The sequence below is a fragment of the Salpingoeca rosetta genome (genome assembly GCF_000188695.1).
Source record: "Salpingoeca rosetta unplaced genomic scaffold supercont1.5, whole genome shotgun sequence".
In the NCBI taxonomy this organism is placed as follows: Eukaryota; class Choanoflagellata; order Craspedida; family Salpingoecidae; genus Salpingoeca; species Salpingoeca rosetta.
The window spans coordinates 1,365,537-1,387,133 of record NW_004754929.1 but is presented as its reverse complement, the minus strand read 5'-3'; the positions used below and the strand labels follow the sequence as shown (position 1 = coordinate 1,387,133).

At 55.7% G+C, this 21,597-nt stretch overlaps 5 protein-coding genes across 5 annotated transcripts in view; 3 read left to right on the top strand and 2 right to left on the bottom strand.

Moving 5' to 3' along the window:
- Positions 1–2: 2 nt before the first annotated feature.
- Positions 3–7,544, top strand: PTSG_02367 (helicase RecD/TraA). Its single transcript, XM_004996798.1, has 18 exons — positions 3–1,142; positions 1,481–1,717; positions 1,876–1,989; positions 2,228–2,278; positions 2,464–2,588; positions 2,850–3,032; positions 3,269–3,773; positions 4,001–4,152; positions 4,276–4,394; positions 4,596–4,713; positions 4,897–4,954; positions 5,120–5,317; positions 5,490–5,534; positions 5,758–5,799; positions 6,031–6,168; positions 6,361–6,438; positions 6,614–6,751; positions 7,144–7,544. Exons 1-18 carry the CDS (start codon positions 348–350, stop codon positions 7,324–7,326), a joined length of 3,279 nt encoding a protein of 1,092 aa, XP_004996855.1. The 5' UTR covers positions 3–347; the 3' UTR covers positions 7,327–7,544.
- Positions 7,545–7,625: 81 nt separating this feature from the next.
- PTSG_02366 (uncharacterized protein) lies at positions 7,626–11,912 on the bottom strand. Its single transcript, XM_004996797.1, has 2 exons — positions 11,384–11,912; positions 7,626–10,926 (listed from the first exon to the last, which is right to left on the bottom strand). The coding sequence occupies exons 1-2, from the start codon at positions 11,803–11,805 to the stop codon at positions 9,033–9,035; spliced, it is 2,316 nt and encodes a 771-aa protein (XP_004996854.1). The 5' UTR covers positions 11,806–11,912; the 3' UTR covers positions 7,626–9,032.
- Positions 11,913–12,933: 1,021 nt separating this feature from the next.
- PTSG_02365 (uncharacterized protein) lies at positions 12,934–15,626 on the top strand. The gene is made up of 9 exons (XM_004996796.1): positions 12,934–12,988; positions 13,185–13,340; positions 13,534–13,614; positions 13,898–14,012; positions 14,255–14,317; positions 14,522–14,624; positions 14,859–14,910; positions 15,090–15,185; positions 15,446–15,626. Exons 2-9 carry the CDS (start codon positions 13,325–13,327, stop codon positions 15,547–15,549), a joined length of 630 nt encoding a protein of 209 aa, XP_004996853.1. The 5' UTR covers positions 12,934–12,988; positions 13,185–13,324; the 3' UTR covers positions 15,550–15,626.
- Positions 15,627–16,537: 911 nt separating this feature from the next.
- On the bottom strand, positions 16,538–19,271 carry PTSG_02364 (intraflagellar transporter IFT43; the record flags this gene model as incomplete). Its single annotated transcript, XM_004996795.1, has 8 exons — positions 16,538–16,698; positions 16,986–17,187; positions 17,399–17,499; positions 17,719–17,791; positions 18,002–18,095; positions 18,285–18,375; positions 18,650–18,770; positions 19,059–19,271. The coding sequence occupies 8 exons, from the start codon at positions 19,269–19,271 to the stop codon at positions 16,538–16,540; spliced, it is 1,056 nt and encodes a 351-aa protein (XP_004996852.1).
- Positions 19,272–19,799: 528 nt separating this feature from the next.
- The window catches only part of PTSG_02363 (uncharacterized protein), a gene marked incomplete at its 3' end in the record, with an annotated part of 4,134 nt that continues 2,336 nt past the window's right edge, over positions 19,800–21,597 (top strand). The window contains exons 1-5 of the mRNA XM_004996794.1: positions 19,800–19,922; positions 20,287–20,480; positions 20,679–20,784; positions 21,097–21,185; positions 21,267–21,326. Of these exons, the coding sequence (XP_004996851.1) occupies positions 19,813–19,922; positions 20,287–20,480; positions 20,679–20,784; positions 21,097–21,185; positions 21,267–21,326 (559 nt within the window). The 5' untranslated portion in view covers positions 19,800–19,812. The remainder of the gene's footprint in view (positions 19,923–20,286; positions 20,481–20,678; positions 20,785–21,096; positions 21,186–21,266; positions 21,327–21,597) is intronic.

The window sequence follows — 21,597 nt, the reverse complement described above, 5'->3', positions numbered from 1 at the left end:
CAGCTTCACACAGCCAACAAACACGCCGCTGTTGTGTGCTTTGTTCCACCACGCATTGCTTGGGTGTCTGTGCCCCACGTCCTGTTGCCTCGCCTCCCATCTGTACACAGTAGGCAGCCAGCCGAGCATCAACAGGGCGACTGAGTACACACAGCTGCACTCGCTTCCTTCTTGTTCATCACTCGCCTTCTTGCTCGTGCCCACTTTTTTTTTTTTCCTTGTCGCCGCCTTGCCCTCTGTTCTCTCTCGTTGGCTTCTTGCTTGCTTGTGTGCTGTGTTTTCATTCCACGCTGCTGCTGTTGTTGTCGTCGTGTGGCACACACAACAACGTGGAAGCTTCCGATTCCATGGCCGCGTTGAAGCAGGCCGCAGCTGGACAGCTGCTCGCCTTTCGCCTCCCTGTGGTCGGCACTGTCCGCAGCTTGGCCAGAACCACAGCTGGAAGCCACGCACACTGCCGTGCATCCGCGCTTGCAACCAGCAGCACCAGCACCACCTGCACTGGTCCTGCGCACTTGCGCAGACACATTCAAGCACCCAGCGCTACGTCAGCTGGTATTGGCAACCCTTGGCAAGGAAGCAAGGCGTGTCCTGGCCACAGCGCCCGTCTACGACACTCACCGTTGCACCAGCTCCATCACCGAAACACACGGCACTTTCACAGTCACCATCGCCTGTCACAGCCACTGACGGCCCTGCCTCGTCACCACCACCGTCAACAGCACTTGCACCCGCATCATCACCAACAATACCACCACCACCACCACCAACCGCACCACAGACACCAGCAGCGCCACACCGACTGCCATCAGCGGCAAGTGCGCTGGTTCAATGCACAGCCCAACCAATTTGAGGCCCCATACGCAAACCTTACTCTGCGCATCAAGCAGACCGACCAAGGCAGTGCGGTGCCCGTGTCAGCGGCAGGTGCGGCTGCAGATGTCGCCGTTCCATCGTCGGGCCCTCAAGCGCCACCGCCGCCTCTGGCTGCCCCAAAGCCGCCAGACAAGCTCACGCCGGTCAAGGAGACAGTCGCGCGGCGTCCCGGCGAGCCTGTGGACCTTGTTGCACGCGTGTGCAATGTGATCCGACCCAAGCGCGCTCTTGGCGCCACCGTACTGGAACTGGACACGGAGCACGGGGTACGACGTGCTTGCTTATGTGCGCGTGTGCTGTATTTGTGTTGCGATCTTGTGCACGCCATGCACGATGGCACATGTGCATTGCCTGTGATGCCTGTATATATCGGTGTACGCCCCACATCCCACACACACACACACACACGCACACACACAGACACACACACACACACTCACTCACTCCCTCCCTCCTCCCTCACTCACTCACTCACACACACACACATACACACACACACACACACACACACACAAACACATTCTCATTCACACTCTCTCTCCCTCCCTCATACACATACGCACGTGCGCCCTTGCTTCCCCCCCCCCGCGTGCCCACGGAGCAGAAGGTTGACTGCCACGCCGTGTCGCCGCCCATCTACCTGTCGGAGGCCATCCGCGTGCGCGGGTCGTGGCAGATCAGCGAGGACGGCACAAAGTGGTGCGTGCACGTCGGCGACAAGTTTGGCGGGGAGTTCAGCACAAAGGAATGGAAGGACGCTGCGCGCGATCAGAATCATCTTCTACTCGAAGAACTTGATCGGTCCATCGGAGACCCGTACAAGTTCCTCCTCCACTTCAAGGTCCCTTTGCTTGTTGTGTGCGTGTGTGTGTCTGCGTCTGCGTGCCTGTGAGAGCGTCCCGGTGCTTTGCTTGACAGCACCATTCTTCTTCGCGCTCAACCACCACCATTCACCACCATTCACCACCATTCACCACCATTCACCACCACTGCCATCAGGGGGTGAAGCATCGTCGTGCACTGCGTATTGTGGAGGCAGCACAGAAGGCGAATGTGTCTGTGTTTGAGCTCATTGAGAGCGGTGGTCTGCAGTCCATTCCATACGTCAGGGAGGTGCGTGCAACCCTGCACATGACGCCACTATCTCGTGGGTTGATGGGCGCATTTCGCGTTCCTACATCGCCCACAGCACCCTTTGAACCACACACACACACACACACACACACACACACACACACACACACACACACACACACACACACACACACACACACACTCACTCACTCACTCACTCACTCACTCACTCACTCACTCACTCACTCACTCACTCACCCTATCGCGGTGTGTGCAGCTGGGCATTGAGGAGAAATGGATGCGCGTCAAAACGCTTCGCTCCCTTGTGGTTCGTTTGTCTGTCTGACCATCACTATGCGTGTGTGGCTGCATAGTTTTGTGCGTTCGTTTGAGCTTGTCACGCTACATCTCGCCCTGTGCCACGTCCACCACAACACATCGTTACATCAACTCACATCACAATCCATCACAATCCATCATCACACCACACCACACGATGGTCGCTACACACAGCGGCTGATGCTGCTGGCGTGTGCGGGTCTTGGTGTCGAGGAGTACTACATCTTGCTCTGCTCGCAAGAGCTGTACGAAAAGTTTGGGAAAGATGCAAAGGCCGTCCTCCTGCGAAACCCATACTGGTACCGCCTCTTGTGTGTGTGTGTGTGTGTGTGTGTGTGTGTGTGTGTGTGTGTGTGTGTGTGTGTGTGTGTCTGTCTGTCTGTGTCTGTCTGTCTGTCTGTTTGCCAGTCGATCTACCTGTCTGTGTGTCTGTGTGTACGTTTAAATATGCGCGCCAAGCGTTTTCGGTTTCCTAACGCTCTCCAAACGCCATCCCCCCCCCCCACACACACAATCACATACACCACCACCACACACACATACACCACCACCACCACCAGCGTGCTTGCGCTGGACAACTATCTGCCCATGGTGGCTGTGCAGCGGCTGGCGACGATGAACCGCGACACGCCCCCTTCGCTTGATGACATCATGGAGGGGCATTGCCTCAGTGCCCTGCGCCACGACGAGCTTGCAGGCAAATCCTCCCTCACGCTCAGCCAGCTCACCTCCTACGTCATGAAGTGAGCCATGCGTGATTGTACGTGTGCGCAGGTGATTGCGTGTGTGTGCAGGTGATTGTGTGTGTGTGTGTGTGTGGTGTGTGTGTGTGTGTGTGGTGTGCGTGTGTGTGTGCAAGGCCGGTGATGAATGCGGCATGGTTGTTCCCCCCTCCCCTTCATGTCTTTCGTATGTCATTGCGTCGGCGCATCTCACACCGCACTCACTGCACACCGTACGCTCCCTGTTTCCACTGCAGGCGTCTTGATGGCCAGGAGGGCGTGACGAAAGAGGCAATCCACCGCATCATCAACAACAGCGCCGAGCTCATCGTCTCGCACACCAGCAGCGACAGCGGTCGTGGCCACACGGGTGCAAATGGCGCCACTGACACCAACTTCCACGTCAGTGCTGCTGACACAACGACAGATGGCAACTACGGCAGTGCCGAAGCGGGGGCGCATGAGCACAACGCAAGCGGCGCTCACGTGGGTGCTGCTGCGGATGATGCTATCGGTGACGACCCGTTTGCTGCTGACGATGATCTCGATGCGTTTGGTCTCGACGAGCACTTCCACGACGACATGGATGACCAGGACATCAGTGACAGCAGCAGCATCGGCAATCGTGGTGACGATATGTTGCTTCTCGATGCTCCACAGCCGTCAACCGTTCAGCGCACGCGACTCAACAAGATGCTCACCTTTGTCTCCTCCGACTTGAAGAAGCGTGCAAGCCTCTCACCGCCGTGGGATGTCAATGACGTATGTGGTTCTGCATTTGTCTCGCATGTGCACTCATGTCTCTGCTGTGCACACGCGTGTGTTCGCTTGCTGTGTTCTGAGCGCAATGATGACTTACGTTTCCGGTGCCATTCAAGCCCGTCATCCACCACCTCTCTCACCCATTGTTGCAACCTCACTCACCAACACACACACACACCAACACACCAACACACACACACACACACACACCCCTTTTCCGTCCACAGCTGCGGCTAGAGGGGCACCCTGCCATCTATCTGCTGTCGCCATCGCAGCAGAACGCCGTCAAATCTCTTCTCCGCTGCAATGTTGGCATTCTTACCGGTTTCCCCGGCACAGGCAAGACCACGCTCATCGCCGGCCTCGTCAGCGCCCTCGAGTGAGTCCATACGCCCAGCGCTTCTGTGTGTGTGTGTGTGTGTTTGCGTTTGCGTGTCGTCTGGTTGCTGCGTAAGTCAAACATCCACACCGCTGACCCTTAACCCTTCACACACACGTCCAGGGCGGCGAACAAGACGGTGCGCCTTGTTGCACCGACGGGTCGTGCTGCCACTCGCATCACCTCCGCCCTCATGCGCAGCTCAGAGAAGGCAACCACTATCCACTCCTTTGCCCGCCTCGGTGTGTCCCTGTTGCACTGACAAAGCTCTTGGGCGACCGCATTGCTCACTCGCACACACAAGCAGAGCACAACAAGGCATGCGTCGGCGCGCACATGGACACACAAACACACATGCGTATGTAATTACAATTGACATGAGAGCACACATGCCCATCCACACTCACACACAACACATGCGACACGTGCATGTGCACTTGCAGGCATGTACTGGGACGTTGAGCCACCGGCATCACTGAAACCGAAAGTGGATGACGTCGACGCCCTCATTGTTGATGAAGCGTCGATGCTCAGCGTGGAAATGGCATACCCGCTCCTCAAGTCAGTGGTTGCGCTGTGCTGTGAGGATGGCGTGCACTGTGTTATGGCGTGTGCGGTTCACTGTGGACGTGGCTGGTGTCTGCGCTTGGTTCACTGCTGCTGCCGTAGCTGTCATCGTGCCTAACCCCCACCCTCCTCACTGAGACGTGCTGGTTTCATTGTGTGTCAATGTGAATGCGAAAGGTGCCTGTCCCCGCGAACGGCCATCTACTTCATCGGTGATCCAGACCAGCTCCCGCCGGTATCCGCCAGCATATGCAACACCCACTTGCAACGCCCACTTGCCCATACCCATACCTCCATTGCTTGCACGTAATGCTCCCCCTTCTCTTCCTTCTCAACTCCACACACGCACAGGCTCACATACACTCACACACATACACACGCACACATACACACCATGCAGATTGGGGCGTGCGGCATCTTCAATGTTGCGCAAACGCTCGACATTTCGCCTGTCAGGCTCACAGAGGTTCACAGGCAGCAAGCAAACAATTCGCGCATCCAGACTGTTTCGCGCGAGATTGCGAGCGGACGCGTGGAGATTGACGTCCTTGATCGCCTCCCGTCCGACCACACAGACTTTGCCTTCCTCTTCTGTAACGTGAGTGAGCGTGAGTGCGTTTGCATGTGTACCAATGTGGTATGGGGAGTGTGTGTGTGTGTGTGTGTGTGCTTGCGCATGTACGTTTGAGTGTTTCTTCGTTCTGCTCACCCCCAACTTTGCTTTCCAATGTCCATCGTGCCTATATTCACCTCAACCTTGTTTATGACAGGATAAAGACATTCCAACTCGCGTCGTTGAACTTGTCACGCAAGAGGTGTGCAGCAGAAGCATGCGTTGCTTGGCACACACACATATACATACACACACACGCATACACACGCACATACATACACACTCTTGTACAAACATACATATGTGGCACCATGACACTGCTGTGCCCACTCATCAACGTTCCCTGTGCACGTGTGTGTGTGCACGTGTGTGTGTGTGTGTGTGTGTGTGTGTGTGTGTGTGTGTGTGTGTGTGTGTTGAAACAGATTCCTGACCAGTTTGGGTTTGATCCTCTGAAAGACATTCAGGTGCGAGACAACCACGCCCCCCCCCCGCACCCTCCCCTATTCTGTCTCATTTCGTCATGACGCCATTGCATGTGACGGTGCATTAACGCTTCTTCTTCCCATGCCAGCACACGTTGCGTCGTCGCCACAACCCATGCTGATCGTTCACCACCCCCTTACCGTTCAACATCCTCGCCCTCGGCCCACATCCCTGCTGTTTTGCTCCACCGTGCGTTGTCTCCACTCAACCAGGTGCTGACGCCGCTTCGCCAGCGCGGGCTTGCAAGCTCCCGTCAGCTCAACACGATGTTGCAGGGGGCATTTGTGGACATGGCCGAGGACAAGGACCAGCGCACCATCAACAGACACGGCTTTCGCCTCTCAGACAAGGTGTGTGTGTGTGTGTGTGTGTGTGTGTGTGTGTGTGTGTGTGTGTGTGTGTGTGTGTGTGTGTGTGTGTTTGGGATTGCCTTTTGCGCATGTGTGCCTGCTGCCCTTACATTAGCGGGACTTTCGTGTTCTGCCGATCGCGCTCTCCCACCTCAAATCCCTTGTCATCTCAAAATCAACCCGCGGGTGCAGGTGATTCAAACGGTGAACAATAGGGAGAAGGACGTGTACAACGGCGAAATGGGCCAAGTCGTCTCCATTCCCAACAAGGTGGGCCACATGTGTGTCACAGTTTCCACACGCTGCCACCGTGCGACCACCACCCCACGAGTTTCCACAGTTACCACAGTTTCCACACAACACACACGCTGCTGGGCCGTTCGTCACCGCGACACACTCACCACCACCGCTGCTGCCACCACCATGATGACGCTGGTGATGACAGCGGCACCACGTGCTGGATGTTCAGTTCGATCGCGGACAAACATCAAACCTGCACGAGGGCGATGTGATTGTTGGGTACAGCCCATTTGATCTTGATACGCTTGCACTCGGATATGCCATCACCATCCACAAGGCACAGGTTGGGTGCTTGCGTGTCTCTGATTGGCATTGATCCAACCTACCTTGTTCCTGCACGCGTGCAAGCACGCGCATCTGAACGCACATTTCCACTTGCTTACGTACACACACACACACACTCACTCACTCACTCACTCACTCCCACACACACACACACACACACACACACACACACTCACTCACTCACTCACTCACTCACTCCCACACACACACACACACTCTCTCTCTCTCTCACTCCCACACACACACACACACACACACACACACACACACACTCACTCACTCACACACACACACACACACACACACACACACACACACACACACACTCACTCACACACACACACACACACACACACACACACACACACACACACACCTCCCTCTGGGCAGGGGTCTGAGTTCCCGGCTGTTGTGATTCCGCTGACGATGGAGCACGCCTCGTTCCTGAACCGCAATCTCCTCTACACGGGCGTCACCCGCGCACGCCGGCTCGTCATCTGTGTTGGGCAGCATGCGGCCTGGCGACACGCCATCAACACCACACATGCGCTCGCACCCCACCTCGCCCGTTGACCCGCTTTCATGATCACCGCTTGTGTTTTGTGTGTTCTTTCTGCTTCGCTCATGCATGTCCATAAACGCTTGTTGCTGTTCTGCGTTCCCTTGCTTGCTGTTGTTGTACTCGAGAACACAGCGGCTTGTTCATTGACAACGATGCCACCCACGTGCTTTGTTGTTGTTGTTGCTGTTGTTGTGGCACACCATCGCTGTGTGTGTGTGTGTGTGTGTGTGTGTGTGTGTGTGTGTGTGTGTGTGTGTGTGTGTGTGTGTGTGTGTGTGTGTGTGTGTGTGTGAACCCATAGCTGTTGCCGGCTGGCTGGTGGTATCTATTTTGTGTTTTTTAATTGGACGTTGTGGAAATAGAGATTGTTTGACTGGTTCAAACCACTACATGCAGCAAGAGAACAAACGACCACAGCGGCAAAGTGGCAGTGACACCAACAGCGCGGCGTATCACGGGTGCTGGACAGCAAGTGATGCAGATTTAGGGTTGGGGGGGGGAGGAGGCAGGGCAGCTCAAGGATGAGAAGCTGAAGGAACACTGCACATGCAAATGGAATCAAGAAACGCCTAAACGTGCAGTGTTCTTCGCCGCATCCACAGAACTGGCACCAACCACCAAGGTGGAAGCGCCCAGGCAAAGGCGTCCAACACACGCAGTGACTCTACATGCGCTGTCTACAACAACGCGACCACAGGCGAATGAAACAGCGAAAAATGTAACATAAAACACACGAAGAACCACTTGACCACGGAGTACCTCGCGAGCACGCACACACATGCACACTAAGGATGATAATGACACGCAACAATGAGGTGTGCAAGGTAAGGAGAGAGCGATGCAAAGTAAGCAAGCAAGGGGAAAAAAACTAAGCCCGATGCATTAGGAGGAAGGAAACAAAACAAAACAACTCAAAGTGCCCAGACTGCAACCAAAGAAGAACAAAGAAGGGGTGCGGTAAGGCATAACACGGGAATCGGCAGGAGAAAACCAAAACGAAGCGAACATTCGAGCTGTGCAAGCGTTGCAGGCACACAGCGTCTGCCGGAAGTGGGATGGCCAACAGCGCCAGCAGCAGATGGGGTAACAACTGCGACAGACAGGGTCACGGTGGCAGCAAAGGGGGCACACACGTTTCGTGCAACAGCTGCAGTTGCCACAGACCGGCTGGAAATAGGTAATGTAAGGAAGGAAGCGCGTTCGTGTAACAGGGAAGCTTGGGCATGAGCGGTAAGGAAGCGAGGGCAGAGGTTAAATGCGGCGACATAAAGGGGTGCAGCGGGCGCACGCAAGGAGCAGCTATGCCGGTGGGCAGCGAGAACACGAAGAAAGCGCACACGACTGCTCGGGGATGCACAGACGGGAACGCGGAACGAAAAGAGACAACTAACGTGGTCGTGTGATCGTGCGTGCATATGTGCATGCGAAAACGGAGTGGTGTGTTAATTAGCAGCAGTCGAAGTAGTAGTAGCAGTATCAGTAGTAGCAGTAGTGGCACAGTAGTCGCGGTCGAAATAGTAGACAGTCAACACCGCGGTAAACATCAAAGACAAAGAGTAACAACAGCAACAAACAATAAAAACAACAACAGGCGATGGCGGCTGTCACCACCACATGATAACGACACAAAGAGGAAGGGAGACACGCACGCACGCACACACAGAAACAGAGAGTACAATGAGAGAAGAGTACCATACACGAGCACAGCCGGAAGCGGTCAGAAGCTCATGCCCGAGGGCGCAAAGCCGTGGTAGGAGCCAGCGTGGTAGCTGGAGGGGGTGGACGGCGTAGTGTCCTGGTACTGTGCGTCTGTCTGGGGCAGGTCGCTCAGGAGCTCGTTGATGTTGTCAATCTTGACGTCGTTCATGTTGATAAAGGCAACGTCCTCCGCCTGCAGCACAGGCAGCGGCTTTGCGTCCATGAGCAGCGACGCAATGCGCGGGATGTAGGGCGCGCTCTCGTGCGAATGCCGACGTGGGCGCACCTCACCCTCCTGCTCTCCGTACTCGTGGTGCTGTTGCTGGTGCTGCTGTTGCTGCTGGTGCTGGTGCTGGTGGTATGATGATGACGACGAAGATGATGGAGGATGGCTTGCCTGGCTGTACTGCTGCAGTTGGTGTTGGAATTGCTGCTGATGTTGCTGCTGGTGGTGGTGCTGCTGGAGGTGGTGGTGCTGGTGGCCTGCCTGCATGGCTGCGAGCTGCTGTTGCCGCTGCTGCTGGCGGCGTTTACGGTACTGCTGCAACTGCGCCGCCCCAGCAGACAGGCTTCGGCCAAACACACTCCGGCCGGGACCTGCGCGACCCGTCGCCCCGCTCATGGACAATGGCTGCACACCAGTGCCGTCGTCGCCACCGTGCGTTGCCGCTGCGTTTGCTTCCTGGTGCTGGTGCTGGTGCTGCTGTTGTTGTTGTTGTTGCTGCATCAACATCTGCTGCTGCTGCTGCTGCTGCTTCATGCTCTTTGAGCGCGGGCGGGCCTCAAGCGACAGCGACCTGCGGATACGGTCCAGGATCAGGTTTGGCTGCGAGTTTCGCCGCCGCTCGAGGGAAGCGCGCTTCTGCTGCCCCGCCGCCTCTGTTGTTGTTGTTGCTGTTGCTGACGGCGCTGGTGGCGGCGGTGCCGTGGCCTGCTGCTGCCGTGTATGTGTTTGCGGGAGAATGGCGGAGCTGCTGCGAGCGCGCGTCATGCCGTGCTGCTGTTGGTGCTGGTGGTGGTGATGGCTTGATGTTGCCCATGGGTTTGGAGAGGAGCCTGAGGACGGCTGGTGAAACACGTCGCCCTGTGCGTCGAGGTCTGCAGGCTGGTGCTGCTGGTGGTGCTGGAAGACCTGCACCGAGGAGAGGGCGACTGTGCCAGACAAGGAGTTGGTGGAGGAGGAGGAGGACAGGGTGCCCTGCATGCCATCTGCCGTGAGCGGTGAGGGCGGTTCGTGCTGCTGGTGCTGGTGGTGGTGGTGGTGCTGTTGGTTGTTGAGAGAGGCGGCCATGGTTGAGTTGACCCACGAGGCGATGGTGTGCTGGTCAACAACACCGCTGCCACCGCCACTGCTGCTGCTGACGGTGCTGAACACATCCACGGCGGCAAAGGGGTCTGCACGGCTGTTTCCTGCGCTGTGGGGGCCTGGCGAAGGACCAAAGGGGTCGTCTGTGTATGCGTCGTAGGCGGAAGGGGATGCGCGGTCAAGGTGCAGCATCTGGCACTGCAGGCGCAGGCTGACGTCGTCCTCCCCAGCATGCAGGTCGGCCATGGACCCCGTGTCGCTGCACTCGCTGTCGCGGTCCGCAAACGGCCAGAGGAGCGTGTCGTACGAGTTGGTTGAGATCTCCGACGCATCAGAGTCGATGCTGAATGTGCGCATGCGGCGCGGCGCTGCGTGCCGGAGCGACGATGGCAGGCCGCCGCCATTGCCATTGCCTGCGCGGTTGCTCTCGTGTGGCGGGGATGCGCCTGGCGTGGCATTCGACGAGTCGATGCCGCTGTCGCCGCGGGGTGCTGCGGGCACACCAGGGGTGGCGGGGGTGGCGGGCGCCGTTGCCGTTGCCGTTGGGGCAGTGGACGCCGTGAAGGACTTTGAGCGGCCCTTGGTGCTCGACTTGCGGCTTCGGCTCCTGTGCCAACAGGAACGTTGAAGCGGGGGGGGGGGGCGAGGCAGAGGGGGATGAAGGTGCCAAAGGTTGGCAGACAAAAAGCGAAAAGGTGTGAGTGGATTGCGACACAATACGTTTAGCGACGCCAACACGTTCACTGCCTCCCCAAGGTGCCGTGATGCAGTGCGCGCAGCACGATGGCTCGATGCACAGAGACGGAACAGAGAGGGTGGGTGTGCGTGTTGCTGTGCGTGTTGCTGTTTGTGGCTGTGCGAGTGCGCAACACACGATGGCCATAAACGCTAGCTAACAAGCACAAACACAAATACAAACAAGTGCATAAACAAATACAAACAAGTGCATAAACACAAATACAAACAAGTGCAAACACACACGCAAATACAAACACAAACCACAACACACACAAATACAAATACAAACCAAACACGTGCAAAAAAAAACACACACACACACACACCTTGATCTGCTCTTTGAGCTTGACTTTGATTTGGAAGGAGGGGCAGGGGAGTTGAGGTCCACACCGTGCGCTGCGACAACGGCGTCAAGGCAGTCCTCTGCCCTGTACCCTGGGTTCTCCCTGCGCATGCGATGGAAGAAGTTGAGGTACTCTGTTGCTGTCTTTGGCAGGCCTTCCTCGGCCACCGTCCACCACGCGCTGAGCAGCTTTCCCGCGTCATTGCGGCGAGGCACCTTGACAAAGCACTTGCGAAGGCTCAGGTTGTGGCGGACGGAATTGCGCCAGTTGTCGTTGGCGGCGGGCACGAGCCGGCGGTACTTGCCAACAAAGCTGTACACGTCGTCCAAGACGAGGCGCTTCTCCGGCGCGCCCGCAATGGCCACGGCAATCAGGGCAGCGTAGGTTGGCGTGGGAAGCGGCATGACGGCGACTCGCTTCGACTGCTGATTATGCTCTCACACGCACACACACACGCGCGCGCGCTTGTCAGGGATGCGCGTTCGCTGCTGCTGCTGCTGCTGCTGCTGCTGCTGCTGCTGCTGCTGTGGAGAGGGGCTAGTGGTGTGCTGGTGGGGCTGGTGGTGGAGCGAGAAGGCGATGCGGATGCCGTGGGCGAAGGAGGAGGACGATGTATGTAGAATTATTGCAAGTCAAGTGCAGACCGTGTCACATCAACCTGATGATGATGATGATGATGAAGATGGGATCAACAGCAAGGTTGTTGGTTGGTGAGCGGAGCAGGTGGGTGTTTGTGTTTGTGTTTTTGCTTGAATGTGTGTGTGGATGGGTGGGGTGCATACTTTGTGTGTGGCGCGCTTGTTTGGGTGGATGTGTGTGTGTGTGTGAGTGTGTGTGTGTGTGTGTATGTGTGTGTGTGTGTGTGTGTGTGTGTGTGTGTGTGTGTGTGTGTGTGGTCATCGCCACGCAAACATGCCGTGACATCACAATGGCACAGCAGCCCCCAGCAAGCAGCATCATCGGCATCGCAGTCAAATCCAACCCCACAACCACACACGCACACACATCAATGCCACAGATCACCATCATCCGCCCCCTTGCTTCCGGGAAATGGATTGAAATTTCGTGCCAGGGTCTTCTGGCCACTTTGCGAGTGCTGGCTCGTAGCCCGCTTGCATGCTCACCTTTGCTCGCTGTCGTCAGAGAGGTTGTCGCTTCACTGGCTGCGTGCGTGGCTCTGCCGCGCGCTGGACGAAGGAGAGGAGAAGAAGCAAGCACAAGGAAATGGCCTCTCCTTCTTGTTCCGCCTGGCTGGAGCGACGCCACACACTGCGTGCTTTTATTGGTGTGGCTTGACAAAAAGGAGGAACAAGAAGGTCCCGTGCGTGCGTGCTTGCGAGCAACCACAAGCGAAGGAAGTGGTCAGCTGTGTAGGTTGGGCAGAGAGCGAGGAAAGGAAGAGCGAAGAATCGTGACTCGCCGCACAGCACAGCCACGAGAATAAAAAAAAGAATTCGTGTCCCGCTTTGTGTCAAGGCAGCCTAATGCGCCCTTGAGTGTGGTGGATAGCTGATGCAAGTATATAACTTGCACGCCATAAATCGCCAACCAAGCAAAAGGCACAAGAAGCACCACGAAGACAAGAAGGTGTGTGTGTGTGTGTGTGATGAGGAGGGGGAGGGAAACAGGCGTGCATGCTGTGTCTGGTGGAGCAAGGAGTGGGGTGGATGGATGGATGGATGGATGGATGGATGGATGGAAACTGTCAGTCCCTCACCCACCACCAACACACACACAAACACAAACACACAAACACAAACACACACACGCACACACACTGCAGTCGCACCTAGCGTTAGGAACTGGAAAGCCTTCCCTTTTGGGTTTTGTTTGGGTTTGCCGCTGCACAGTTGTGTCTTTTGGTTCCCATCGCGCGCACACACACACAGCCACACACAGGCGCACACACGTACAACGTCCACCATGAGCGAGTCCTACGGTATGTGTGTGTGTGTGTTTGTGTTGTGAAGCTGATGTGCTGTAGTCGTAAGCTGCGTGCTGTCGTCGTAAGCGCTTGCCGAATGGGTCAATCGTCGTCGTCATCACCCACCACCATGAACGGTTCTTGTGCGGTGTGCCTCAAACCAACCCCCCCCCCCTTCGCGTCACATGTGTTGTGTTGGTTCGGGCAGACTTTCTGTTCAAGTTCTTGGTGATTGGCAACGCCAACACTGGCAAGTCGTGCATCCTGCACCAGTTCATCGAAAACAAATGTACGTCGCCTAATGAAGCAGACGCGGCTGCGTTTGCGTGTGCGTGTGTGGATGTTTGTGCGTGTATGTGTGTGTGTATGTGTGTATGTGTGTGTGTGTGTGCGCGCGCGCGCGGTTGCGTCGCGGAGAGTGTGTGAGGTTTTGACTGCGAGTGACCCGTACGTTTATGCGACGGCGTGATGCTTCATGCTGTTTTTGTTGCACAGGACATCCAATACTCACCCCAACGCACATCACACCAACGCACATCACATCAACGCACATCACACCACACCATACCCAGTCAAGTCCGATTCCACACACACCATTGGCGTCGAGTTTGGATCCAAAGTCATCAACTGCGGTGGCAAGTCTGTCAAGCTGCAAGTGTGGGACACAGCCGGTCAGGAGCGGTTCAGGTGAGCGCGGAAAAGGGCAGTGTGGGTGTGTGTGGGTGTGGGTGTTGGGAAGGGGGTTCTTTGTTTGATTGTTTTTTGTGAGGGGGTGTGTCCGTCTGTCTGCCTGCGTGTGTTTGCTTGTGCCCGTGTGTCTGCTGCTGTCTCTACCGCACCAACGCCACCGCTGCTGCTGTGGCTGTCACTGTCACGACGCGTAACCCCTTGAAACTCTATCGTGTGTTTGTGATGCACGCTGCATCCAGGTCGGTCACGCGCAGCTACTACAGAGGCGCGGCCGGCGCGTTGCTCGTCTACGACATTTCAAAGTGAGCCAGAGACAACCAGCGTGTGTGTGGGAGGGGCGTGTGTGTGTGTCTGCCTGTCTGTGTGTGTCTGCCTGTCTGTGTGTCTGTGTGTGTTTGTCTGTCTGTCTGTCTGTCCACATGCCATTCTTCCTTCACATACTCACATACTCTCACTCCACTCACCCGCGCGTGCACCTTTGCTGCACATGCTCGTGCACACGACAGCCGTGAGAGCTTCAACGCGCTGACAAACTGGCTCACAGACGCCCGCACCCTTGCCAGCCCAGACATTGTCATTGTCCTCGTCGGCAACAAGAAGGACCTCGAGGTGCGTATGCTATTGTGTGTGTGTGTGTGTGTGTGTGGTGTGTGTGTGTGTGTGTGTGTGTGTGTGTGTGTGTGTGTGTGTGTGTGTGTGTGTGTGTGTGTGTGTGTGTGTGTGTGGCTGGCTGGCTGGCTGGCTGGCTGCGTGATGACAAATACGTAAAAGACCGAATGCCGTGCTTTGACTCATTGGCTTCCACCCAATGTGTGTGTGTGTGTCTCATTATGGTGCACACAGGCTGATCGTGAGGTGACATTCTTGGAGGCGTCCCGATTCGCACAGGAGAACGGTGAGTGCGTGCGTGTGATGTGTGATGGGTGTGTGTGCGTGTGTGATGGGTGTGTGTGATGTGTTTACGCGTGTAGCATGCCCATGTGAAGAGTGAGGGACATTCCCTTGTGGTTCTCGGCGCTCATCCGCGTGCGTGTGTGGACATCCATTTCATGACGGCTGTTTGCTTTGCTGCAGAGCTGATGTTCCTCGAGACGAGTGCACGCACAGGCGAGAACGTGGAGGAGGTCTTCCTCAAGTGCGCTCGCTCCATTCTCTCCAAGATCGAGACAGGTGCGTGCCCATGCTGCCTTTGCATCCACAACGCTGGGGTTGGAGAAAGGGGGCGCACACTCGCCCTGGCTTGCTTGCTTGTCCACGGATGCGCATAGTTGAGGCGGGTGGCTGGTATGCTGATGTGGGCATTGTGGTCTTATTCATGTGGACGCTGTGGCCTTTTGTGCGTATTGTGGTCTCCCTCACCCATGTAAACCCGCACGCACACACACACACACACACGCACACCACCACCGCCGCCATCCCACGACGACCAGGTCAACTTGACCCGGAGAAGATTGGGTCTGGTATCCAGTATGGTGACGCGTCGCTGCGCAAGACAAAGAAAACGCCGGGCCAGAAGGAGCCGTGCGCATGCTGAACTCCAGGCACATGCGCACAACGTGCTTCATACAACTCTCTCTCTCTCTCTCTCTCTCTCTCTCTCTCTCTCTCTCTCTCTCTCTCTCTCTCCTTCTCCCTTCGCTCTATGCCATCCTTGTTCTCTCTGCAATCCTCTTCCCCCCCCCCCCCGTTTTCCTCTGCTGCTCTCCTCTCTGCATGTCTTGCTTGGGTTAATTTGTTTTGCTGCTGACGTTGGTACAGATGATGCTTTTGGCAGCTGTCCATGCCTGGATTTACCACTCCCCCCCCCCTCCGCCTTCGTTTTTGCTCTCCTATCCATCCTAGTTGCAACAACATCGCCGACCACCACCACTACTGCTACAACTACACCGCCCCGCCTCTCTCTCTCTGTCTCTTCCCAACTATGACCTCAGTTGTGCCATCATCACCTGCGTTTGCTTCGCCAGTTGTGTGTACCGTGTTGGTGATTGGATGATATTGGCGCCCTTTGCGTTGCAGTTGCCGTTGTGCTTTGTCGTTGGTTGCATCTCGCTTTCCTTCCCTTGCAACACCCCTGTCTGTGTGTGTGTGTGTGTGTGTGTGTGTGTTGGCATTGCTGTGTCACAGTTGCTGTCGTTATTTCTCAGCCAGTGGCCATATCGCAATGCTGCTGGTGTCGTGTATTGTCGTGGTGGGGCCGTGTTGCTGAGGGATTTCTCGTAGTTGAGCGCGTGGTGCTTGCTCTCATCTCAATACATGCCAATAGATGAAGCAAATGGTGTGTGTGTGTGTGTGTGTGTGTGTGTGCTTCGCGTGTTGAATGCGGGTTTGGTTGTGACGCTGGTTCATTCGAGATGTTGGTCGTGCAAGGAACAAAGCACGTGCTGTGTTGTGTTTGCGTTTTGTCTGGCTGTGTACAAGAAAAAAGAGGAGAGCAAGAGAGGCACTGAAGGGTGTGTGTGTGTGTGTGTGTGTGTGTGTGTGTGTGGGTGGGTGTGTGGGTGGGTGTGTGGGTGTGTAATCGGTTAGTCGAACGTTGCAATGTCTTCGCCGGCTGCTTCGTCCGCATCGTCGTCCTCTTCCTCTTCTGCCTTGAAGTGCTGTGAGTTCTTGAACTCCGCAAACAGGCTGAACAGTAGGTGAAGGCTTTCGATTCGGCTCTTGTGCACGGGAATGTCAAGCAGCGCTGTGCGGGTTGTGGTTGGTTCGTGTACACATGTGTGCGCGTGTTGGGGGAAACGTGAGCGGTGCAAAGCGGGGCACCCCAAGCAACATGCACTTCCTCTCACACACAGCAACACAACTACACACAACACTGCAACTCACAACACAACACACAAAACAACACAACACAAAAAAACCAACACACACACACACACACAAAACAACACATACACACACACAAAGTACATACACACACACAGCTATCACCTCAACCATCTCATCCTTCCCTCGCCACCCGGGCGCCCTCACCGCATGCAATGTCTGTCATCTCCTGGAGAGAGACGTTGAGGTCGCCGGACGGCAGCTGCACCTTGTCCAACAATGCCTCCATCTGTGGTGGCCACTCCTGCATCAGCGACTCGAGATCAGGCATCGCACCCGTGTAGTGCACCGTCTGCGGTTGCTTGTCCCTGTGCACCTCTGCAATGCTCGTCACCCACGTGTCAATTGCCTGCAAGCAAGCCGGCGTTTTGGCAGGTGGTATTGTGGTGTCGTGTGAGAGGAGAGAGAGAGAGAGAGAGAGAGAGAGTGTGTGTGTGTGTGTGTGTGTGTGTGTGTGTGTGTGTGTGTGTGTGTGTGTGTGTGTGTGTGTGTGCCCGTTGAAGTGCGGGTGTGCATTGAGGTCTATTGTGACAGCCCGAGCGATGGCCAGCCTATCACACCTTTGTGTCCTGTTCTGCGTCCTTGATTTGGTTCAACTTCGTCGGCTTGCTGCTTGTTGTCTTCGCAATCGTTCGCAGGTGCAGATCCAACACCGTCGCGTCTGCGCAACACCACACACACACACACACACACACACACACACACACACACACACAAGCCCACAGTAATTGTGAGTGCGAGTGAGTGAAACAGCGAGGGCGCGCATATGTGTCTATCTGTCTGCCTGTCCGTGTGTGTGTGTGTCTGTCTGTGCCTGTGTGTGTCTGTGTGTGTGCCTGTTTGTGTGTGTGTGTGCCTGTTTGTGTGTGCATGACTGTACCTGACTGTGCGGCGCACGGCTCGTCGAGAACAACGAGACCAAGGCCTTGGTCGACGCCATCGGGCCGCGGTATCTGAAAGAGAGGGGTGGAGTGGTGTTGTCATGGATGGTGATTGGTGATTGTGGTTGGTGTGGTTGGTGTGATTGTGGTTATGATGAAAGTGGTGCAGCGTGACCTGTTCGCGTCATCGCAGTAAAAGAAACAACACACCACAGCAGGGCGCCCGAACAGCCATGCACACAACACGCTCGAGCACAGCAAGCAATCCACCACATGCAGCACCTTGAGGAAAGCGTCAATATCGCCGACAGCGGGGATGTACTCTGGAATGAACGGCTTCAGCTTCGTCTCCAACTCAAGCACCTCGGGCTCAAAGCTATGCGCACACACACACACATGCACGCACACGCACACACACATGCACACACACACACGCACACGTTCATAACCGCGTGAGTATGTGAACGTTTGGTGATGCAACGCCTGTCGGTGGTTGTAAAGCTTTCAGCAAACAAGAGAGCCATAAGGCATCAACCAACGACCGCAATCGACAGTGCCAGCAGACCTGGTGATGTGTTCAAAGAGGTCTTGGATCTCATCGCCGACGTTCAGGGACGAGTACTCGGTGGGGTCATACGCCCCCTCAAGCTTTGGGGCTGCCATGATTTTGGCCATACGACAGCGGGTGGCAGTTAGCAAAGACGTGAGAAAGAGGAGAGGCATGTGCGCATATTGCAGGGAAATGTATCACGTGGCGCGACGTGGGTGAGAACGCATTATACACACCTGTGGATAAACAGACCAAAACACACGAGCGCACAACTTCTCGCACACACACACACACACACGCGCGCGCACACACACACACACACACACGCATTTGAAGCGCTACGCGGCACCGCATGCATAGCCGCGCAAACTACAACGCACCCAATGTGGATCCATCGAGCTCTGAACTGCTTTGACTTTGCTCCGACTGTGAATCCGAGTCGTCCTCAATGGCCACATCTGGCTGCGAGGTTCTGCCCAAGCCCAGCGCGTCTTCCATGTCCTGGCCAAGCCGTCAACGTTGTCCCGCGTGAGTGTGAGTGGCAAAAACAATGATGGACTCACCACAGCCACGATTGGCACAACCGTTGCTGACACACGAACCAGCATACACACAAAAACGAGCGCACCCACATGTCGTCGCCATCACGCATGCACCATGACAAGCACAACGATGACGACACCCCCTCCCCTCCAACACACACACACACACACACACACACACATACACACACGTACACACACACGTACACACACACACACACACAAGCATAGGAGTATGTCCACGTACGGTGGCTGCAACGTCTCCGTCGTATTCACTCCGGCCTGCTGTGGATGGGGAACGTGGAGGGGTGTTGCCCGGTTCAAATACGGGGCGGTCAGGTACAAGGGCGCGGGAAGGAGATGGGGAGTGTGCAAGGTTGCTGGCAATTTCCTCCGGATCGTCTACCTCGTAGACTTCGTCAAACGGCTGGTTATCAACGACCTTGATGAACGAAAGCATGAACAAAACACAACATAGAGAGCTACTCGTGAGCAACGTCTCCAGCAGTCGTCACTCAAGCAAACCATTCCACACACACACACACACACACGACGCACACCGCGGCTGCCTCAACACCAACAAACCAACCAACAAACCAGCCAACCAACAAACCATCCAACCAACAACATCAACCTCGCACGTATCCACATCAACACGCACGTACAACAACATGAATCTCGTCGCGCACACCCACAATCCACACGCAACGCACTGAAGAGGGCTGGAGAGATGCTGCTTGCGCTCGACGCTGATTGGACATAGTAGACACAAACCCATGCACCCACGGGTCTTGTGTGTCAAACGATCTTCGTGCCTCCTGGTTTGCTTGTTTGCTCGCTTGCCTGCTCCGTCTTCCGTCAAACACACACACAACAACAGCAGTCGGGACGATGCAGCTGTTGAACGTTGTTTGTTGTCTTGGGCAGCTCAGCAACGGCGGCGGAAGAAAAAAAAAATACGGGCGGATGTGTGGCGACTTTTTGTGGTGTCGCAACCAGCGATGTTCGGCGGCACGGGAGACAGCAGCGCTGTTGGTGTTGTGCTTCGGGTGGCAGTGCTCACCACCCCATCCGCGTTCACTGGCAACGCCTGCCTCGCTCAACGAATCAAGTGGGGAGCCTGCGTGTGATGTGTGTGTGTGTGTGTGTGATGTGATATGATGTGATGTGTGTCTGTGTGTCTGTGTGTCTGTGTGTGTGTGTCTGTGTGATGTGTGTCTATGTGTCTGTGTCTGTGTGCAAACGTGTGTACGTGTTCATCTCTCTCTCTCCCTCCCTCTCTCTTCCCCCCCCCCTCTCCGTCTCTCTCCCTCTCCCTCTGTCTTTCGCTGTGTCTGCCTCCCGTCTCTTTGTGCATGTGTACAGGCACTGTGTGCGTGCTGTTGTGTGTTCAGGTCGTTGCCCCTGCCTTGATTGACTCACAGACCATGCATGTCGCTGCTGAATCCGATCGTCCTCCGGCTGCACCCTTGCAGATCATTTGTAGAGGCTGGAGTTGGTGCGACTGATGGTAGCGATGAAGAACGGGCGGGTCACAAGGCGCTGGAGTGCGTTGTGCTATCCCACACCAGCTATCAAACCCCGCGCGATCTGGATCTCGACTGCGAACGGCGCAAGATCAAGGCGCTCATTGGCATTCACGCCTATCGCAGCGGCCGCCTCTTACAAGGTCAGCACAACACATCATGTTTGAGGTTGTGCACCGCCTGCATGCTCCTTTTGAATACGCAACACCTTAGGGTTCTAAAGGTTAACCCTCACCTTTTCTCTGCCAAGACTCTGATGCTGATGCGGCTCTCTGATTCTGCTCAGAGACGCTTGATTGCGAGCAACTCACCCACGAGATTACATCCGCGTCCATGCGCAGGATCACGTATCCCGTATCTAATTGTCCTGGGTGGCACCGACACCACCATTTTCCTTCAGAGCGCCCAACACGTCGATGTCATGCGCGCAGCCATCCATGGCGCCAGGTCAGCACAGCAGCAGCCACAGCGCAACATTGTGCGTGTGACGCAATCTCGCACCCTAACACCCCCCCCACTCACTCACTCACTCACTCAATCACTCACTCACTCACTCACTCACTCACACATACACTCACTCACTCACTCACTCACTCACTCACTCTCACTCACACTCACACTCACACTCACTCACATACATACACACACACACTCACTCACTCACGCACACACACACTCACGCACACTCACTCACTCACAAACGCACACTGATTCGCACCCACCTTCATACCGGTTCATCCTCCACGCTGTGTATGACAGGGAGCTGGTGTGCTTTGCCTCCTGGATGGCGACAACAATGGAGCAAGCGATTGGCTCGATTCCGTGCCCTGTCACTATCATCCCACAAGGTGTGTCCCTGCCACTAACAAGAAACCCCTAAATCCGCCAGCACACCCCTCACCCGCACCATGTCATGCGTGCTGTCACAGGGATCTCCTCCAAATTGGAGGTGACGCCAACATATGAGCCAGCCTTTCACCTGAGAAAGAGTACGCGTGGGCTGTGCCACTCAAACATGCACCTGAAAGCTGTCGATCGCCTCTCACTGTCTCGCGCGCGCACGCACGCACACACACACACACACACACACACACACTCTCTCTCTCTCTCTCTCTCTCTCTCTCTCTCTCTCTCTCTCTCTCTCTCTCTCTCTCTCTTTCTCTCTCTCTCTCTCTCTGTCTCTCTCTCTCTCTCTCTATCTCTCTCTGTCACTCTCTCTTAGTCGCAGGAAACTCACTTATATTTTTTCTTTTTTTTTTT